Source organism: Globicephala melas, chromosome 4, assembly GCF_963455315.2.
Source record: "Globicephala melas chromosome 4, mGloMel1.2, whole genome shotgun sequence".
In the NCBI taxonomy this organism is placed as follows: Eukaryota; Metazoa; Chordata; class Mammalia; order Artiodactyla; family Delphinidae; genus Globicephala; species Globicephala melas.
Genome location: NC_083317.1, coordinates 77455758 through 77471224, shown reverse-complemented (window position 1 = coordinate 77471224; position 15467 = coordinate 77455758). Strand labels below are relative to the sequence as shown.

The window sequence follows — 15467 nt, the reverse complement described above, 5'->3', positions numbered from 1 at the left end:
AGCGGAGGTGAACAGGAAGCAGATGCAAGATTTGTTCTGCTCTCAGAAACATTGCCAGTAAAACAGAAATTGGCACATGAACTCACATAATTTTGAAAGGACTTCTTAAACTTCATTGGTTCATCAGACCACAGACAGTAGTTCACCCACAGAGCTACCTGTGAGTGACTCTCTCCTATAATCAATTCACTGAAAAAAACTGAGGCATGTTAAACCTATGGCTTCATCTTCTTTGACCTCCAACCAGGAGATGGGAGCAGGAGAATGATCAATGTTAACATTAGCAGTGAAGCAAGTGTAATGACAGAACCAAAGACACTCACATTTTGAGAGTTACCTCGTGGTTATTTATTTTTATAGGAGTGAAAATAAATATGCATTCCTTTTCCAGACCTGAGAAAGGAAAATGTGCCCGAGATGTGTGACAGAACAATCAACAGGACTACCAACCTCACATCTGAGACTCCTGGGAAGACAGTATTACAGGGGGACCAAACCCGACCACCCACATTCTGCTCTGGGAACTAGCTTAGTATATATATCTTCAGCTATCGGGTACTCACAAGCCCCTCTCTGCCTGCTACTGACTGATTTCTCTAAAGACCACCAAAAACTGTGCCACTCATTTAAAAGAAAGCAGATTTATACTTAATACATGCCTCAGCAAATGCTTCAGGAGGCACAAGCAAATAGAAGACAAATCCTGGAAAGGATTCAGGCTTTCTCCTTATTTCTTGCCCAAGATACTAAATCTAGCAACTTAGCCAGAGCACTGGGAGTTAAAGAGTTAGTTACAGTTGTGATTTCCTGAACTCTACCCAAAACTGCAAATCTGCAGAGAGCCCTACCAACTGTGAGCTCAGAGACCTTGTGGGATGAGCTGCAAAAGACATTAGAATATCAGCACCTGGTGTGTATTTTCACCACTCCAGAAATGCAGCCTGGTCCATTGGCTGGCATGACCAACCAACCAACCCCCAAAGCTGCCACTTCTCCAACAGCTGGAGAACAGACATTGATATACTGACATAGAAAGGCAGAAGGGGGAGAAAGTGTAAGTTCAGAGCAAATGGATGAGTGAGAGTGGGAGATTAAGGAACACGGGCTAAATTCTCTCTGCCATCATCTAAGTGAAGCATTCACTTAGATCTTTAAAACTGTGAATGTAGGGAAGATGTCAATATACACTGTCTGCCTCCTGGCACTAACTTCAGGCAAGTTGAATACACAAAAGTAAAACCAGAAAGAGGGAGCATCTGGTGGTGAATAACTCAGTCCAATGCTCACCTCCAGAAACTGGAAGCCTTCTATCAAAGGAGAAAGAGTCAGCACTTTGGGTACTTTTAGTGAGACTGCCTCACACAGATTCACCTCTTCCATGCATACCTCCTCTTTAACCTTTGATCTTCCCTTTTTGTGCTAAGTGCAGGGGAAAAGACAGAGGGATGGGTTTTGGAGCAAGTCTACTTTTAACTCTGCTGTTTTGAGACCGCTCTCTTTTAAACTTCAAAGAAAAGGTGCAGACTAGCTTGTAGGAGGGATGAGGGAGCGGAGATGGAAGAGAAACTGGGTGAAGACCAGGGAATGAAGCGAGAGGAGAACTTATACTAGACCCGGCTCTACCAACGTTCAGACATTAGTGCTGAATGGGTACTTTAAACGTCTTATCAGTACAGTCCTCTTTTTGAGAGAGAAGTGGATGCCGAAAGAGCTAATGGCTTGCCCAAATTCATCGAGTGTTGGTTACAGAGCTCGGGCCACCAGCTATGTAGATCCACACATGAGACAGAACCGTTAAAGGAGACCCAGTCAGACTCGCTAAGGAGCAGCGCGCCGGCCAAGAGACGGGAGCCGCGGGGAGGGCTGGAGCGCATCCCAGGGCAGCGAGGGGCGTGAGGTGTGCGCTCTGGGTACCTTGATGTAGGCCCGCTGCAGGTAGTTGTAGGGCACTCGGCGCTGGAAGTCGCTGCGCACATCCTCGCTGGCGCGGTGGCGGGACGCGGGGCCCCCGAGGCGCTGGCTCTGGCAACTGCGGTAGCAGCGCGCCCGCTCAAGCAGGGCGCGGAAGAAGGGCAGCTCGGCCCCTGGGCCAGCGCCGGGGGGCACGAGCGGGCAGCGCGCGGCGCAGTGGCGGGCGCAGCGGGCGCGGATCTCCCGCAGGCGCCGGTGGCTGCGCAGCGCCGCTTCTAGGTCGCGCACGGCCACCTCGTAGTCCCCGCTGTAGTAGGCGGCCACGCCGCTGGCGTAGAGCAGGTCGAAGGGCTGCAGAGGCCCGGGCTCGGGCTCGCGCTCCGAGCACCGGCCGTCCGGGGGGCCGCCCCACAGCGGCGGCGGCAGCAGTAGCCAGGGCAGCAGCATAGGCAGCTGCGCCCAGATACGCTCCCGCATCCTCCGCCGCGGACGGGCGCCGGCCGGCCACGCTCGCAGTCGGCTCTGGGCACTTGGCGTCCAGGCCCCGTCTCTCGGCTCCGCGGGCGAGATCGCCGGCCCCGCCGCCTGCCGGTTGACCCGAGAGCCTCAGGTGACCGGCGGCGCTCGGCGGACTGAGAGGCGGAGGCCGGCTCGGACGGCCGCTCTTAAAGGGACGCCCACAGCTCACACGCTCCTCCTGCTGCCCGAACCTCTGCTCGCCGCTCGCCGCCGGCGCTCAGCGCGCGCCCTGCAGGCTCCCGGCTGCAGCCGCCAGGAGGCCAGGGCCCTCACACCCCAGTGCCAGCCAGAGAGCCAGCCCCGCTGGCGGCCAGCCCGGGGGGGCCAGAGCCTGACGCGTGGGGTCCATTCGAGGTTGCAGAATGAACATGATTACTCCCTTTTTAGAGAGGAAGAAAAGCCGGCTTAGCGAGGATAGGGCTTTCATCATTTTCTGAAATTTGTCCGTGACCTCGCAGTTTGCAGCGTCCTTCACCTTCACATGGAAGCTCCCTCTCCGGCTGTGAGGAAAGCCCTAGAGGGCCCGTTGGCTCCGTTGGGAGGCCTGAGGAGAAAAGTGATTAGTCCACGTTTATAGAGCTGTGAAAAAGCGAAGGAAGGACTCAACCCTGGGCCTTTGGAATCAAAGCTTGCTTACTGCTCCTTCTCTTAGAGAAGGTCCCACCCTTGTTTCTCATCCCACTTTGTATGGGTGTGTGTCTGTGCATTGGGGCAGGGAGTAGGGACACGGGAACAGTGAATAGCCCACCTTTCTGTGCAGGGGAGATCGTTACAGGACCCAGAGAATTGTTGGAATGGCTGTACTTATATTCTGCCTCGGTCAGTTTACCAACGCTGTAAACTTGCACAACTGAGCCTTAGGTTCCTCATCTACTATGGCAGACAAATATCCCAACACGTCAAACGGTTTTCAGGTCTAAGTTTTTTTTTTTTTTTGCAAGAGTTGAACAAAGAGGCAATTTAATAAATCCAGTACTCCCAGGACTTAAGCAATGAGCGTCAGTCTAGGAATGGGAAAGCTGACAGAAGTGGGTGCCAGGCTCCAAAGGACTAGCTGGAGGCTTTCCTGTTCCTCTGTTTCTCCTCCCGCTTAAATACCTTCTGAGCCAAGGTGTTCCCTTCTTTCCTGTTCCTTGGCTTCACACTCTCACAAGGATTCCTGAGAGCTTATGCACTGGATCCTTGACTCCAGCCTGCCTCCTGGAAACATTCCTGTGGTCTCCTAGTGCTTGTAGCAATCTCACCCAGGTCTCCCTGGCCACTGCGATGGTTAGCAAGAGGGAAAGGCAACAGGAAAGAACACTTATCGTGCAGCTGATATGAATTCCCCAAGAAGGTTTTTCTGTGGAATCACCACTAGGCCCAGGAGGATGCCAGAGTTTCGTGCTCATTCCTTCACTCATTTTGTTGGGTTTGACCACTCTGGCCATAAACAGCCTTGGCTCTGGAACTCCAAGGGACCCCAAAGAATCATGCTCTTATTACTTTGCTCCACCAAACCTCACTTATTTGGCTTATTCCACTGATGGAAAAGCTTCACCTTGGAGCTATGTCCTCAATACTTTGGATGTTCAGTATTCCAGAATGTGTGCTTAGGTCATCCGCCCAGACTTTTGCTCTAAGGATTTGTCTCTCTTGTCAGATAAAGACTTTGGAGTCTGGAGTTATTAATCCACTTGTGGAAGGTTTTGAAGCATATTGGCTAGGAAGTCCTGCTGTGAGACTGAGGGCAAAGTGCCAGGATGCTTTGCTGTGGATTACCTCTACATTCCATGACATTTCCACATCATTTAATATATGTCAATTAAATTTATATCTTTGGATACCTACTCCCAAAGTAGGTATTGTGGGGGAAAGGGCTATAATACAAGGGCTAGTCTAACATCTACCATATAATAGAAATGGCAGATGTTAGATTAGATTCAAAGTGCTATAGAAATGCGGAGCCTGCAAAGATGGCTTCTGGTTGAAGGATCTAAGAAAACTTAGGGGACGAATTGGCACTGGCACAGAATCAAAAGCTTACAGGTTGTAGCTGTACCAAACTTTATGCTGATTACCAAACTGGCATTTGCTTTCAAACCTTCTGCATGTCCCATTACCTTTTCTCCCTCTGTACAAACCCTATCTATCTGACTTTATAGAAAGTGTTCAATTGGCATCTCAAATGTGCTCGAAGTTTGGAATCATTTGAGAAGGCAAAAATACTGATATCTGGTTCTCACTCTGAGAGATTCTGGTTTAATTGGTCTGGGGTTTGGCCTGAGCATTGAGATTTTTAAATGTTCCCTAAGTGATTCTAATAGGAAGCCAAGATTGAGAACCACTGGTCTAGAGTCAATGCCATAGCCCAAAGAGTAAGTCTATGAGTCAGGGCCCAGGTGCACAGAGGATTCAGGAGTCTGAGGTGTGCCATCCCTCAGATCTCCCCTCCCCAAGAAGGAAAATCTGATCTGCCTTTTAAGGCTGAGCCAGAACAAAATTCATGACCATATGGTGTTAGAAGCCACACAGGGTGGAGCAATTGATTCCAGGCAATGCTCTACCTAATGGTATCAATGCTGTGTTGAGAAAGTCCTCTCTCGCATTTCTGAATGTCTTTCTGGGTTTACTAAGAATGCACTTCTTCTTTACCTGGGCCATTTCTTAGACAACTGGGTCCCATCTCAGAGATTATGATTCACCAAGCCTGGGGTGGAGCCCAAAAATGTGCATTTCTAACAAATTCCTCGGTGATGCTGAGGCTTTTGGTGCAAGAATCATATTTTGAGAACCGTTTCATCAACACAATTCCTCATGAACAGTGGTACTCAAACTTCGTTGTATATTTAAAAGCTAATTAAAAAACAAACAAACATAAAAGCCCCAGAGGCCCTGGCTTTGTAATTGAATCCAGTCTGGGCCTTTATGTTTTTACCAAGTTCCCCAGGGATTTTGACACCCACCAAAGTTTGAGAACCATTGCTTTAATTAGTGACTTTTTCAGCCCAGGAGTCATTTGGCAATTGTTGGTTTTCACAACCAGGGGAGAGAGTATAGTCGTACTGCAGGCATCTAATGGGTAGAGGCCAGGGGTGTTGCTAACCATCCCTTGATGAACAGGACAGCCTCCCACTACAAAGAATTATCCAGCTTAAATTACCAACAGTGTACAAATTGAGGAACCCTGGGATAGAACATAGTTTGAGCACTGCAAGTCTTACTCAATTCCCTTATTTTACAAATGAGGAAACTTAGGCCCACAGGTCACATAGATAGGCAGTGGCAGGAGTAGTGTGCTTAATTTTATACACCAAAATATAAAACATGTGTGCTGAATGTCATGGAGCACTGGATGATAGTAGCTTTGCAAAATTTTTTTAAAAGAGAAAGAAAACAAAAATGCATGAAATTAAGAAAGAAACAAATGATGATTTGAGAAAAGGAGCCATTGGAAGCATAAGATATTGAAATTGCTGCTGGGAGCCTGCAATTTCGCTTTTGTTCTCCATTCCTTACAAATTCAGAGAACAGCCAAAGCACTAGTGAATCCATCCAAAAGCTCTAAAAGGGATTCCATCATTTCCTTTTTTTATTGTCTTTGGAATGAATCTTGACAGAAGCTTGAATTTCCTTTTGACTTCTGTGTACAATCAACAGCACCCCTTGCTTTAGGGAACCTCCAGCAGGAATGAATTCAGAAAAGGGAAGATCTTCAAGTGCTTCTTGTTTTTCCCCAAATCAACTTAGTTTTTTTTTTTTTTCCATAGGTGACTTCTCTCTTTCCTGCAAAATCTTTAGGGAACAATAAAAAGTGTACTCAGACTTTAGCAGTAGACTCAACTGACACTTTCCATAAGCAAATCTAACGCTCGTTTATTTTGATCATGTGTAACCAGGGCTCTTGCTTACTCCAAACATCTTTGATTCCCTTGAAATGAAAGGAATAATTCTCACTATGCAGCAACCCAGGCTGTTCAGCTGCTGTTGATGTGGCGGCAAGGGAGCTGTTTGGAACTTTTTTTCTTATTCAAATAAGATCACCTGAAGACTTTTTTCCTCCAAATAAGTTAGTGTGAAGGGCAAGCCACCAACAATCTGTCAACATAAGAGAGAGAGAGAGAAAAGGGCCTCCCTGGAAGGAAGAGGGATATTTTTTTTAGAAAAATTAATATTTAACTTACATTTAAAATCAAACAGGAGCTGCCACATTCCAGGACTGTCTGTCCCTTTCCAACTGCCTTAATAGCTCTGTCCCTGTGCTTACCTTAATTCCTGATTGAGCTCTAAAATTCCAAATCAAATAAAACATTTGCAAACACTCTGTCCCCACACTCTTCTCATGGAGGCATTCCAACTTCATTCCTCAGGAGACTCACATTCTAGCTGAACAAGAAAAAAAAGTGAAATAAAGAATGATAATTATTCCCCAAATAATTTAAGTTAAAAACACAATTTAGATTGAAATTCGGAGAATCCAGTGGGCCTACCCTTATCCAGTGGACTTGGTATCATGCCAGTTCTTCTCACAAACATGTAGTCATTTGACTTGCAAGGAAGGGTCTCTCTGAGTAACGTATTCGTACTGTAATTTTACCAGTGAGAAAGCTGAGGTTTATAAATGAGGGATGACTTACCAAAGGTTAGTTTGCACGTTACAGGGCCAGGACTGAAGCCTGTTTAGTGTTTCTCCCACTGCACTCCACTGCCTCTTTCTAGGCCTTAAATATCTTCATAGCCCCTGTCAAAATTCTGCTTGGGTTAAACTTGTACAGACCACATTTTTTCTTTAGTTACCAACTTTGTTTTATGTTCCTCATTCAGCTAGAACAGGGGTCCCCAACCCCCAGGCCAAGGACTGGTACTGGTTGGGGGCCTGTTAGGAACCAGGCCGCACAGCAGGAGGTGAGCGGTAGGCAAGTGAGCGAAAACTTTTTCTGTATTTACAGCCGCTCCCCATCACTGCCTGAGCTCTGTCTCCTGTCAGATCAGCCACCGCATTAGATTCTCATAGGAGCGTGAACCCTACTATGAATTGCACATGCGAGGGACATAGGTTGCGCGCTCCTTATGAGAATCTAATGTCTGATGACCTGAGGTGGAGCTGAAGCAGTGATGCTAGCACTGGGGAGTGGCTGCAAATACAGATTATCATTAGCAGAGAGGTTTGACTGCACAGAGACCATAATAAATCAATTGCTTGCAGACTCATATCAAAACCCTATCAGTGGGCTTCCCTGGTGGCGCAGTGGTTGAGAGTCCGCCTGCCGATGCAGGGGACACGGGTTCATGCACCGGTCCGGGAAGATCCCACATGCCGCGGAGCGGCTGGGCCCGTGAGCCATGGCCGCTGAGCCTGCGCGTCCAGAGCCTGTGCTCCGCAGCGGGAGAGGCCACAGCAGGGAGAGGCCCGTGTACCGCAAAAAAAAAAAAAAAACCCTACCAGTGAGTGGCAAGTGAAAATAAGCTCAGGGCTTCCACTGATTCTGCATTATGGTGAGTTGTATAATTATTTTATTATATATTACAATGTAATAATAATAGAAATAAACTGCACAATAAGTGTAATGTGCTTGAATCATCCCCAAACCATCCCCCCCACTCCCCCAGGTCTGTGGAAAAGTTGTCTTCCACAAAAACGGTCCCTGGTGCCAAAAAGGTTGGGGACCACTGAGCTAGAGTCACAGGCTCATAAAATTTTTCTGCAGAATAAATGTGGACAAGGTGTGTGTATCTGTGTGTAAAATCATATGTATTGGACAGAGGCTGAATATGACTGTGAACTCAACTTGATAGGTGATCTAATGCCTGTAGAAACAGTCATGACCACGAGAGTAAATAGGTTTAATTCATTCCTACATTCGAGATGTCAGGTCACTGTTTGTGGATGCAAAGAAAAACCTTACCCATCAGAAATTCTGGGAGAGATGAGACTGTATGCATGAGTGATACATCATTCTGAGGTTACCCTCATGCCTTTCCTATCTTTGAGACCCACCCTCCCATCTCCATCCTTGAATTCTTCATGTGAAACCCCACATTTCACGCTCAGCCCTGCTGTAGTAGTTGGAGGAGGCTTTCTCCCATGGGAAAGACAGCTTCACTGTTCCTCAACTGGCCTGCTCTGCCCTTGAAATCTGATTTAGCAACTGAAACCCATGTCTTCTCCTGTTTGAAGATATTTGGGTTGATAATCACTTCTCTTTTTCCAACTTCAATTTTGAAACCATTTGAAAAGACTCAGAAATGGAAGCAATAAATACCCAAATATCACTTTGTTGCTGAAAAGCAGGTTTGAAGAATATGGGTTTTAATATGCAGTAAATGACCTTTCTGTTCCTTCTGCCACCCACGCCCTGAAATCAAACTACCTGCTTATGCTCAGGCCAAGCTGGTCAACTTCTGAAATATTAATCTAGAAGTTTTCTCATCATGACAAATAAGGAGAATAGGGGCTCCCCTCCAACACTCTACTTATCTAAATAGAATAATTATCACCCCGTTTCTTCTGAAATGGGGCCCTGCTTGTTCCTGCTTGTTCTAACTGAGGCTATTTTCAAACCAGTCCCCTATTCCCAGCTTTCGGACATCACCAACGCCAGTAAGCTGCCTGGACCTGTGCCTAGTTCTTGTTGACAGTATCCTTAGGTCTGCCGTGGTACCCGCCTTCTGTCTCTTACAGTCACCCCTGATGTGGACTGCTTTGCTATCGGACACCTGGCTGAATTTCATCCTGTTGCTTACTGATTCTGTATTTCTAAGCCTGGCCTACTAAAGTGTTTCCGTTCTGTTGTCAGACCTTCCCTCTGTATCTGTTTTACCCTGCTTGTGACTGGTTCCCAAGCAGACACTGGGGCCTTTCCTGGCTACAGCAGAACTGTAGGTATTCTCATCTCTCCAGCCTCAGCTTCATAGTGAAAGGATGGAGGAGACCACTTCAAAATGAAACATATCAATTTCCAGCAAAAACAGACTGTTGCAGTTTCCACATTTTGTTGGGGACCTAGATGGAGAGCTAAATGTAGAACGCACAGGAAGGAATATAAAGGTATCATTTGTTTGGTAAAGAATTTCCATTAAATTCCCTGGTAGCATTAAACTTTTATCTTTGTTCAGGTTCAGCTAATGCTAATCGAGGATTCTGAGCTGGAAATATTTTGTGATTTTATTTGATCCTTGGAGTTGGGAGTTGGGGAGAAGTTATGGATATGTGGTTATACAAACTTTACAAATAAAGAAATTTGGGTAGAAAAAGTTAAAAGTTCACAGACCAAATAAGTTAGGGAGTCACGACTTGAGTGAGTCCAGAGCCCACTTTCCTGAAGCTCTCTTCCTTCTCCTGTTAGGGTCTCTAGACAGGAATTTCTTTTAGTACCTTCTGACAGAGGCTTTGTTCTAGACAACTTCTCCAGCCTTCTGGTAGCCACCAGATTCAGCTTCTGGTGGGATCACAGGGAAATAAAAAAGAGCCAAATATTTGGGCAATAAAGCCTCAGCTACTAAGACACCCTGAATTCTAGAGCTGTGTGCCTGCCTCTCTCACACTGTCTGCTTTGCCCACTGTTATCACCATTTCCTTCTTTTTGGACCATTTCCAACAATGTCCATGTCATGAATGGTCCAGCCTATGGTACTCTGCGTGCTGGCGTCCCTGCTTCTCTGGAGAGCACTTAGATGTGCCTCTGCCAGGACTGCTGAGCCTTCTCCCCGGTTCTGTTCTCCAGGGTCTGATAGGTATTAGCAGCCCTCCCAAACTGCTGGAGGATGAGCTCTCTCCAAGTCTCAAGGAGATGTATAGTCCTTCTCCGCCAGCCCCAGAAATTTCAACATCTCATTAATAGCTTTGTCTGTGGCAAAACTAGGATAAATTGCTTTCGAAGTAATAAAATGATACATAATTTTAATTTTAAATATATATAAAACATAATTGCCCCATCTTTTATGAAAATTTGATTTGTAGACACAAAGATTAACAACCTATATGATTTGCTACCAACTATAGAATAAAAGGAAATTAAGTAAAGAGGCAACATTTACCATATATATATGGGAAACTTGAGAGGAAAGAGAAACAATTTTGTTTTCCTTTTGAATAAAGTATCCTCTGCAGAATTTTTCAAACTGTTCAGTAAAACTTTGTGATCAAAATAAAACTATCAAAGCTAAAATACCAAACTCCATGTTTTTAAAATAGATTATTTTGCTTACCACATTGATTTTAAAGAATTCATTCGAACAAAAACATTGGCAGAACTCACCATAAAACGCACCAATGTGGCTCTGCTGGAAACCTTGTCATGCACTGTAATTGACTATTTTAGGTTCTGACTTCACTACTCATTTTGGCTCCCCTGAAAATAGACTCCAGCTTCCTGATTACCTGACCACCTGTTCCTCCTCCCCAGCCTGGCTGGGTGCCTGCCTGTGGTTTCTTTAACCATGCTGCCTCATACACCAGCCCACTCCTGCTGGTTCTCTCCCAAATTACCTTTCATTAGCAGGACCTGACCATGTGCAGATTACCCAAATGGAAACGTATTTTTAAAATACCTAATGAGGGCTTCCCTGGTGGCGCAGTGGTTGACAGTCCGCCTGCCGATGCAGGGGACACGGGTTCGTGCCCCGGTCCAGGAAGATCCCACATGCCGCGGAGCGGCTGGGCCCGCGAGCCATGGCCGCTGAGCCTGCGCGTCCGGAGCCTGTGCTCCGCAACGGGAGAGGCCACAACAGTGAGAGGCCCGCGTAAAGCAAAAAAAACAAAACAAACAAACAAAAAAACCACAAAAACTTAATGAACATCATCCTCTTAGCCTTTTGGGAAGAAAGAGATTTACTACATCTTAACACTGTCTGTGTTCTAGAAAATAGTATTTGAATGAGTGAATGAAATAAATGTATTTCAAAAGAGCCAGGCACATAATATAACCCCGGACAGGAAATCAGAATGCCCTGGATCTTGTTCTGGCTCCGTCGTGATACCCTAGGCAAGACATTCCTTCCTGGGCCTCCTTTACCCCCAGTCAGGAAAGGAAGTTGTGGAACTGGACTTCTGAGATCCATTCCAGCTTTAAGTAATTTTTGATTCTTTCATTTTAAAAGTGTAATGTTATCACATTCTTAGTGGTTTTCCAAAGAATTACTTCCCCTCTTCCTACATTTATCTCTGGGATAAAGCTAAACTTAGATTCCCAAGCAAATTTCAAAGCTCCCTCTGGGGTCGTTAAAAGTCTCATCTTACTTCAGAGCTTGTTGGTTTTGCCTTGAACTATCAGCCAGCCTTAGCCAGTAGAACAGGAGACGAGTTATTGTTTTGAGGTAACCCGAGGTGTAGTAACAATTCCAGGCACTGAAGAGTTGATCCATATGCCTGCACTCCCTGGGGAACCTCCAACTTCAGCATATCCAGCGTATGTATTCTCCTTCTCTCTCTCTGCCTTTACCGGCAGGAAAGAATCATGAAAGGAATCTAGGATTTAGGGAAAATAATGAGTAGAGGTACTGCTACCCTTTTCTCCCATCCTAGTTGATAAATGGAGAAGGTAAGACCCAAATGCAGCGATGAAGTGGCTCAACTGAAAAAAACTTAAGAAATAATTGGCCAAACCAATATCTTAACTCCTCTCTTCCATTGAATCTGACACCCTTATCACCTTACCCTTGGAAGAGGTCAGAAGGTAAGTAGTATACTGACTTGTGTCAATTTACTTTTGGAGAAGGGACAATTTGTATTTACAATTTAACTTATCTCCAAACCACTTTCAGATTTTTAATCAGCACTTTTAAGGTACTGTAGAATATATTCATATACATATGATGTATATATATGCTTAAAAACTTTTCAGATAACTTTTTCCTCTTAGTTCCAACGAGGTAAATTAAATAAATAAAATCTCCAGTTTCTCCCACTTCAGTCCTAATACACCTACAAAAAAACATGGGACACTAACTTGAACTGCTGCATCTCAAAGACTGCCAGACCTTTGATTCTACCATGCAAAATGTAACCATATGTCTGTTTGTTAAAATAAACATAGAATAAATTGTATGGTTGGTTGCCTTCAAAGTAGACACCCTGGATGCCATATACTAATTCCATTTATGATACCAATGCTTTGGGAAGGATTTGTAGAGAAATTTTGCATATTATTTTATAATCAAAACTGAATTTTTACAAAAAAAGGTCTTCCTTAACTTATTTTCCAGAATCAACTTCAAGTGACATTTAGATGTTTCCGGGAATCAAATGTACTTTGAAAAGATAAAGAATTACTATCATTAAAAATATTGCAATCGGGGCTTCCCTAGTGGTGCAGTGGTTGAGAGTCCGCCTGCCAATTCAGGGGACACAGGTTCGTGCCCCGGTCCGGGAAGATCCCACATGCCGTGGAGCGGCTGGGACCATGAGCCATGGCCACTGAGCCTGCGCATCCGGAGCCTGTGCTCCGCAACGGGAGAGGCCACGACAGTGAGAGGCCCGCGTACTGCACAAAAAACAAAAAATTGCAATGACTGAAGCCAAACTTCTAATGAGTCAGAGGCTTTCCTTTTGATTCATGAATAATCATTTAATATATAATAATATTACTTTTAGTAAATGGCATCATCTTAATTTTTGTAGTACTTGATCATTTTCAAAGCCCTTCTACACATGCAAAATGATAGATTCTCTCTCCCCGCCTGGTCTGGTCTCCTAGGCATTCCTTGTACAAAGCCTTTGGGTTATATTGCAAAGCAAGGGAAAAGCAAAATCTCACTCAGCCGCTAAGACTGCTTTTAGCACACACTCATCCATATCCAGGAACTGAATACTCCAAAGCAATCCATTCCTCCTCTTTTTCCAAAACCCCATTCAATTTCCCTCACTGAAAACTTTAGCCAGGAGGGAAACAATTTTATTAAAGCAATATACTTAACTTTCTGAAGGTGTTGCTGCATTTTGAGAGATAAACTTGACCAAAATGATTCCCAAAATTTAGGATATATGAAAGAGTTACTATTGAATGTCCTATTCCTCTATTTTTTCCTCTACTTCATTCCTGATATAGCCACAAGAAAACAAGACTGACCTCTACACTCTGCATCTGAAAGACTGCCAGATCTCAGATTCTATCACTCCATATTGGAAATTCTCTAGGAATCTGCTTCTGTATTATTGCAGGATAACAGGAAAGAACAGATGAAAATAGGAGCTTATCCTCACTGCCTTATTTTAATCAGCAAAACTTATAACCCTTTTCTTGGAAGATTATGCCATAATTGTCAAAGGCTTTCTGACAACCCTGAAGGACATTAAAAGCCAGAGATAAATTTTTTTCATTTATTCATTTTTTTTCCGCGGTGACATTCCTTTTAAGAGGGTCTCTCATCTAACATTTTAAGAACAGATCAATGAAGCCAAATTATGTATTTATTCATAATCTCTGTTCTTTTTCCACGAGTATAAATCAAAACTTCTCAAATTGTCCTGAAAAGGAAACAGATCAAGACCTGGGGATTTCTCTCATCCTCAGTCCCACAGTGAGTCTGGAACTAAGTCAGCGAATGAAGTTTGGTAACTAGGTTTCTGATGGTGGTAGGCCAAATCACCAGCCTCCTACTGCCATGCTTGTCCAAGTTTCCCACTACCTTCCCTTCCCCCCACAATCACACACTGACCTACCCTTCAGAGAGCAAGTTGAAGAGGTTATCATGAGCATCAGTCTCAACAGAGACAAGCTCGAATAGTTAAGCTCATAGGATGTTCTGGGATGAGAAAAGCTTTTAAGATCATCTAGTGCTTTTAAGATTCAGCTGAAGACCTCCAGGCCTAGATTGGAAAGTTAACACACAAGCATACAATGATTTCGTGGCTAAGCTAGCATGAAAAAATACTTTGGTAGACAAAGCTTTTTCTTGGGAGAAAGAATTTATCAAGATTGAGGTTTGAACTCTTCCTAGCTAATTTGCTTAAATTATCATTAGACTGCAATCAGTGAGATGCTTTAGAGGTACTTAGAGTCCTTGAGACCTTTTGGAACCCTTGCTTCCACTTCACCCAGAGCTCTTGGATTTTATTTGCATATAATGCATTAGAAAAGAAAGGTGCTGTGGTTTTGAAACTTGGAAAACCCTCATTTCAGATAGGCCAAACTTTCAACCAGCGTACTCTCATACAAGTCCGGGCAGGATCCGGGGAGGAGAACTTCCTAAGGACAAAGAAAACATATACATAATTTCTCAAGTTCTCAATACCGATGTTCAAAGTTGAAAACATCAATATTGTTCAATTGCACGAGACTTTATAAATTGCTTTTGCTTTTATTTTACATTACATTTGTGATATGCTCAGATTTCTGTGGAAGAGAATATTATTTACTTCTAGGCTACAGGTCAAAATGTCCAAGGAAACAAAAATAGCATGCTGTAGTCAGCAGTTCTGAATCTGAATCCACCAGATCTACAATCTGAAGACAGATCCAAACACAATGGAAATTCAATGAAGGGTCGGGGGTGAACTCTGAAAAATAATTTTACTTCCGAAAGGCAAGCTGGAGAAACTCGGGAAAACAAAGACAGAGCCACTGGGTAAATCCAATCAATTTTCTCTGGGAATACCAGACAAGAGAAAATATTTCTTGGGACTTCCCTGGTGGCGCAGTTGTTAAGAATCCACCTGCCAATGCAGGGGACACGGGTTCAAGCCCTGGTCGGGGAAGATCCCACATGCCACTGAGCAACTAAACCCATGCACCACAACTACTGAGCCTGTGCTCTAGAGCCTGCGAGCCACAACTACTGGTTTGTGCTGCAACTACTGAAGCCCGCACACCTAGATCCTGTGCTCCTCAGCATGAGAAGCCACTGCAATGAGAAGCTCACGCACCAAGATGAAGAGTAGCCCCTGCTCGCCACAGCTAGAGAAAGCCCACGTGCAGCAACGAAGACCCAACACAGCCAAAAAAAAAAACAAAAAAAAAAGAGAAGATATTTCTTTATCAAGTCTCTTCCCTCGATTTCATTTTTTCTTTCCTAGTCTTCCCCATATCATTAAATTCACCAATATCCACCTAGTTGCTCAA

The 15467-nt window shown here is 44.5% G+C and overlaps 1 protein-coding gene across 1 annotated transcript in view; it reads right to left on the bottom strand.

Annotated features, from left to right (window-relative positions):
- The window catches only part of P3H2 (prolyl 3-hydroxylase 2), a 159517-nt gene extending 156926 nt beyond the window's left edge, over window positions 1-2591 (bottom strand). The window contains exon 1 of the mRNA XM_030860839.3: window positions 1915-2591. Coding sequence (XP_030716699.1) covers window positions 1915-2388 — 474 coding nt within the window. The 5' untranslated portion in view covers window positions 2389-2591. The remainder of the gene's footprint in view (window positions 1-1914) is intronic.
- Between the last annotated feature and the right edge of the window lie 12876 nt (window positions 2592-15467).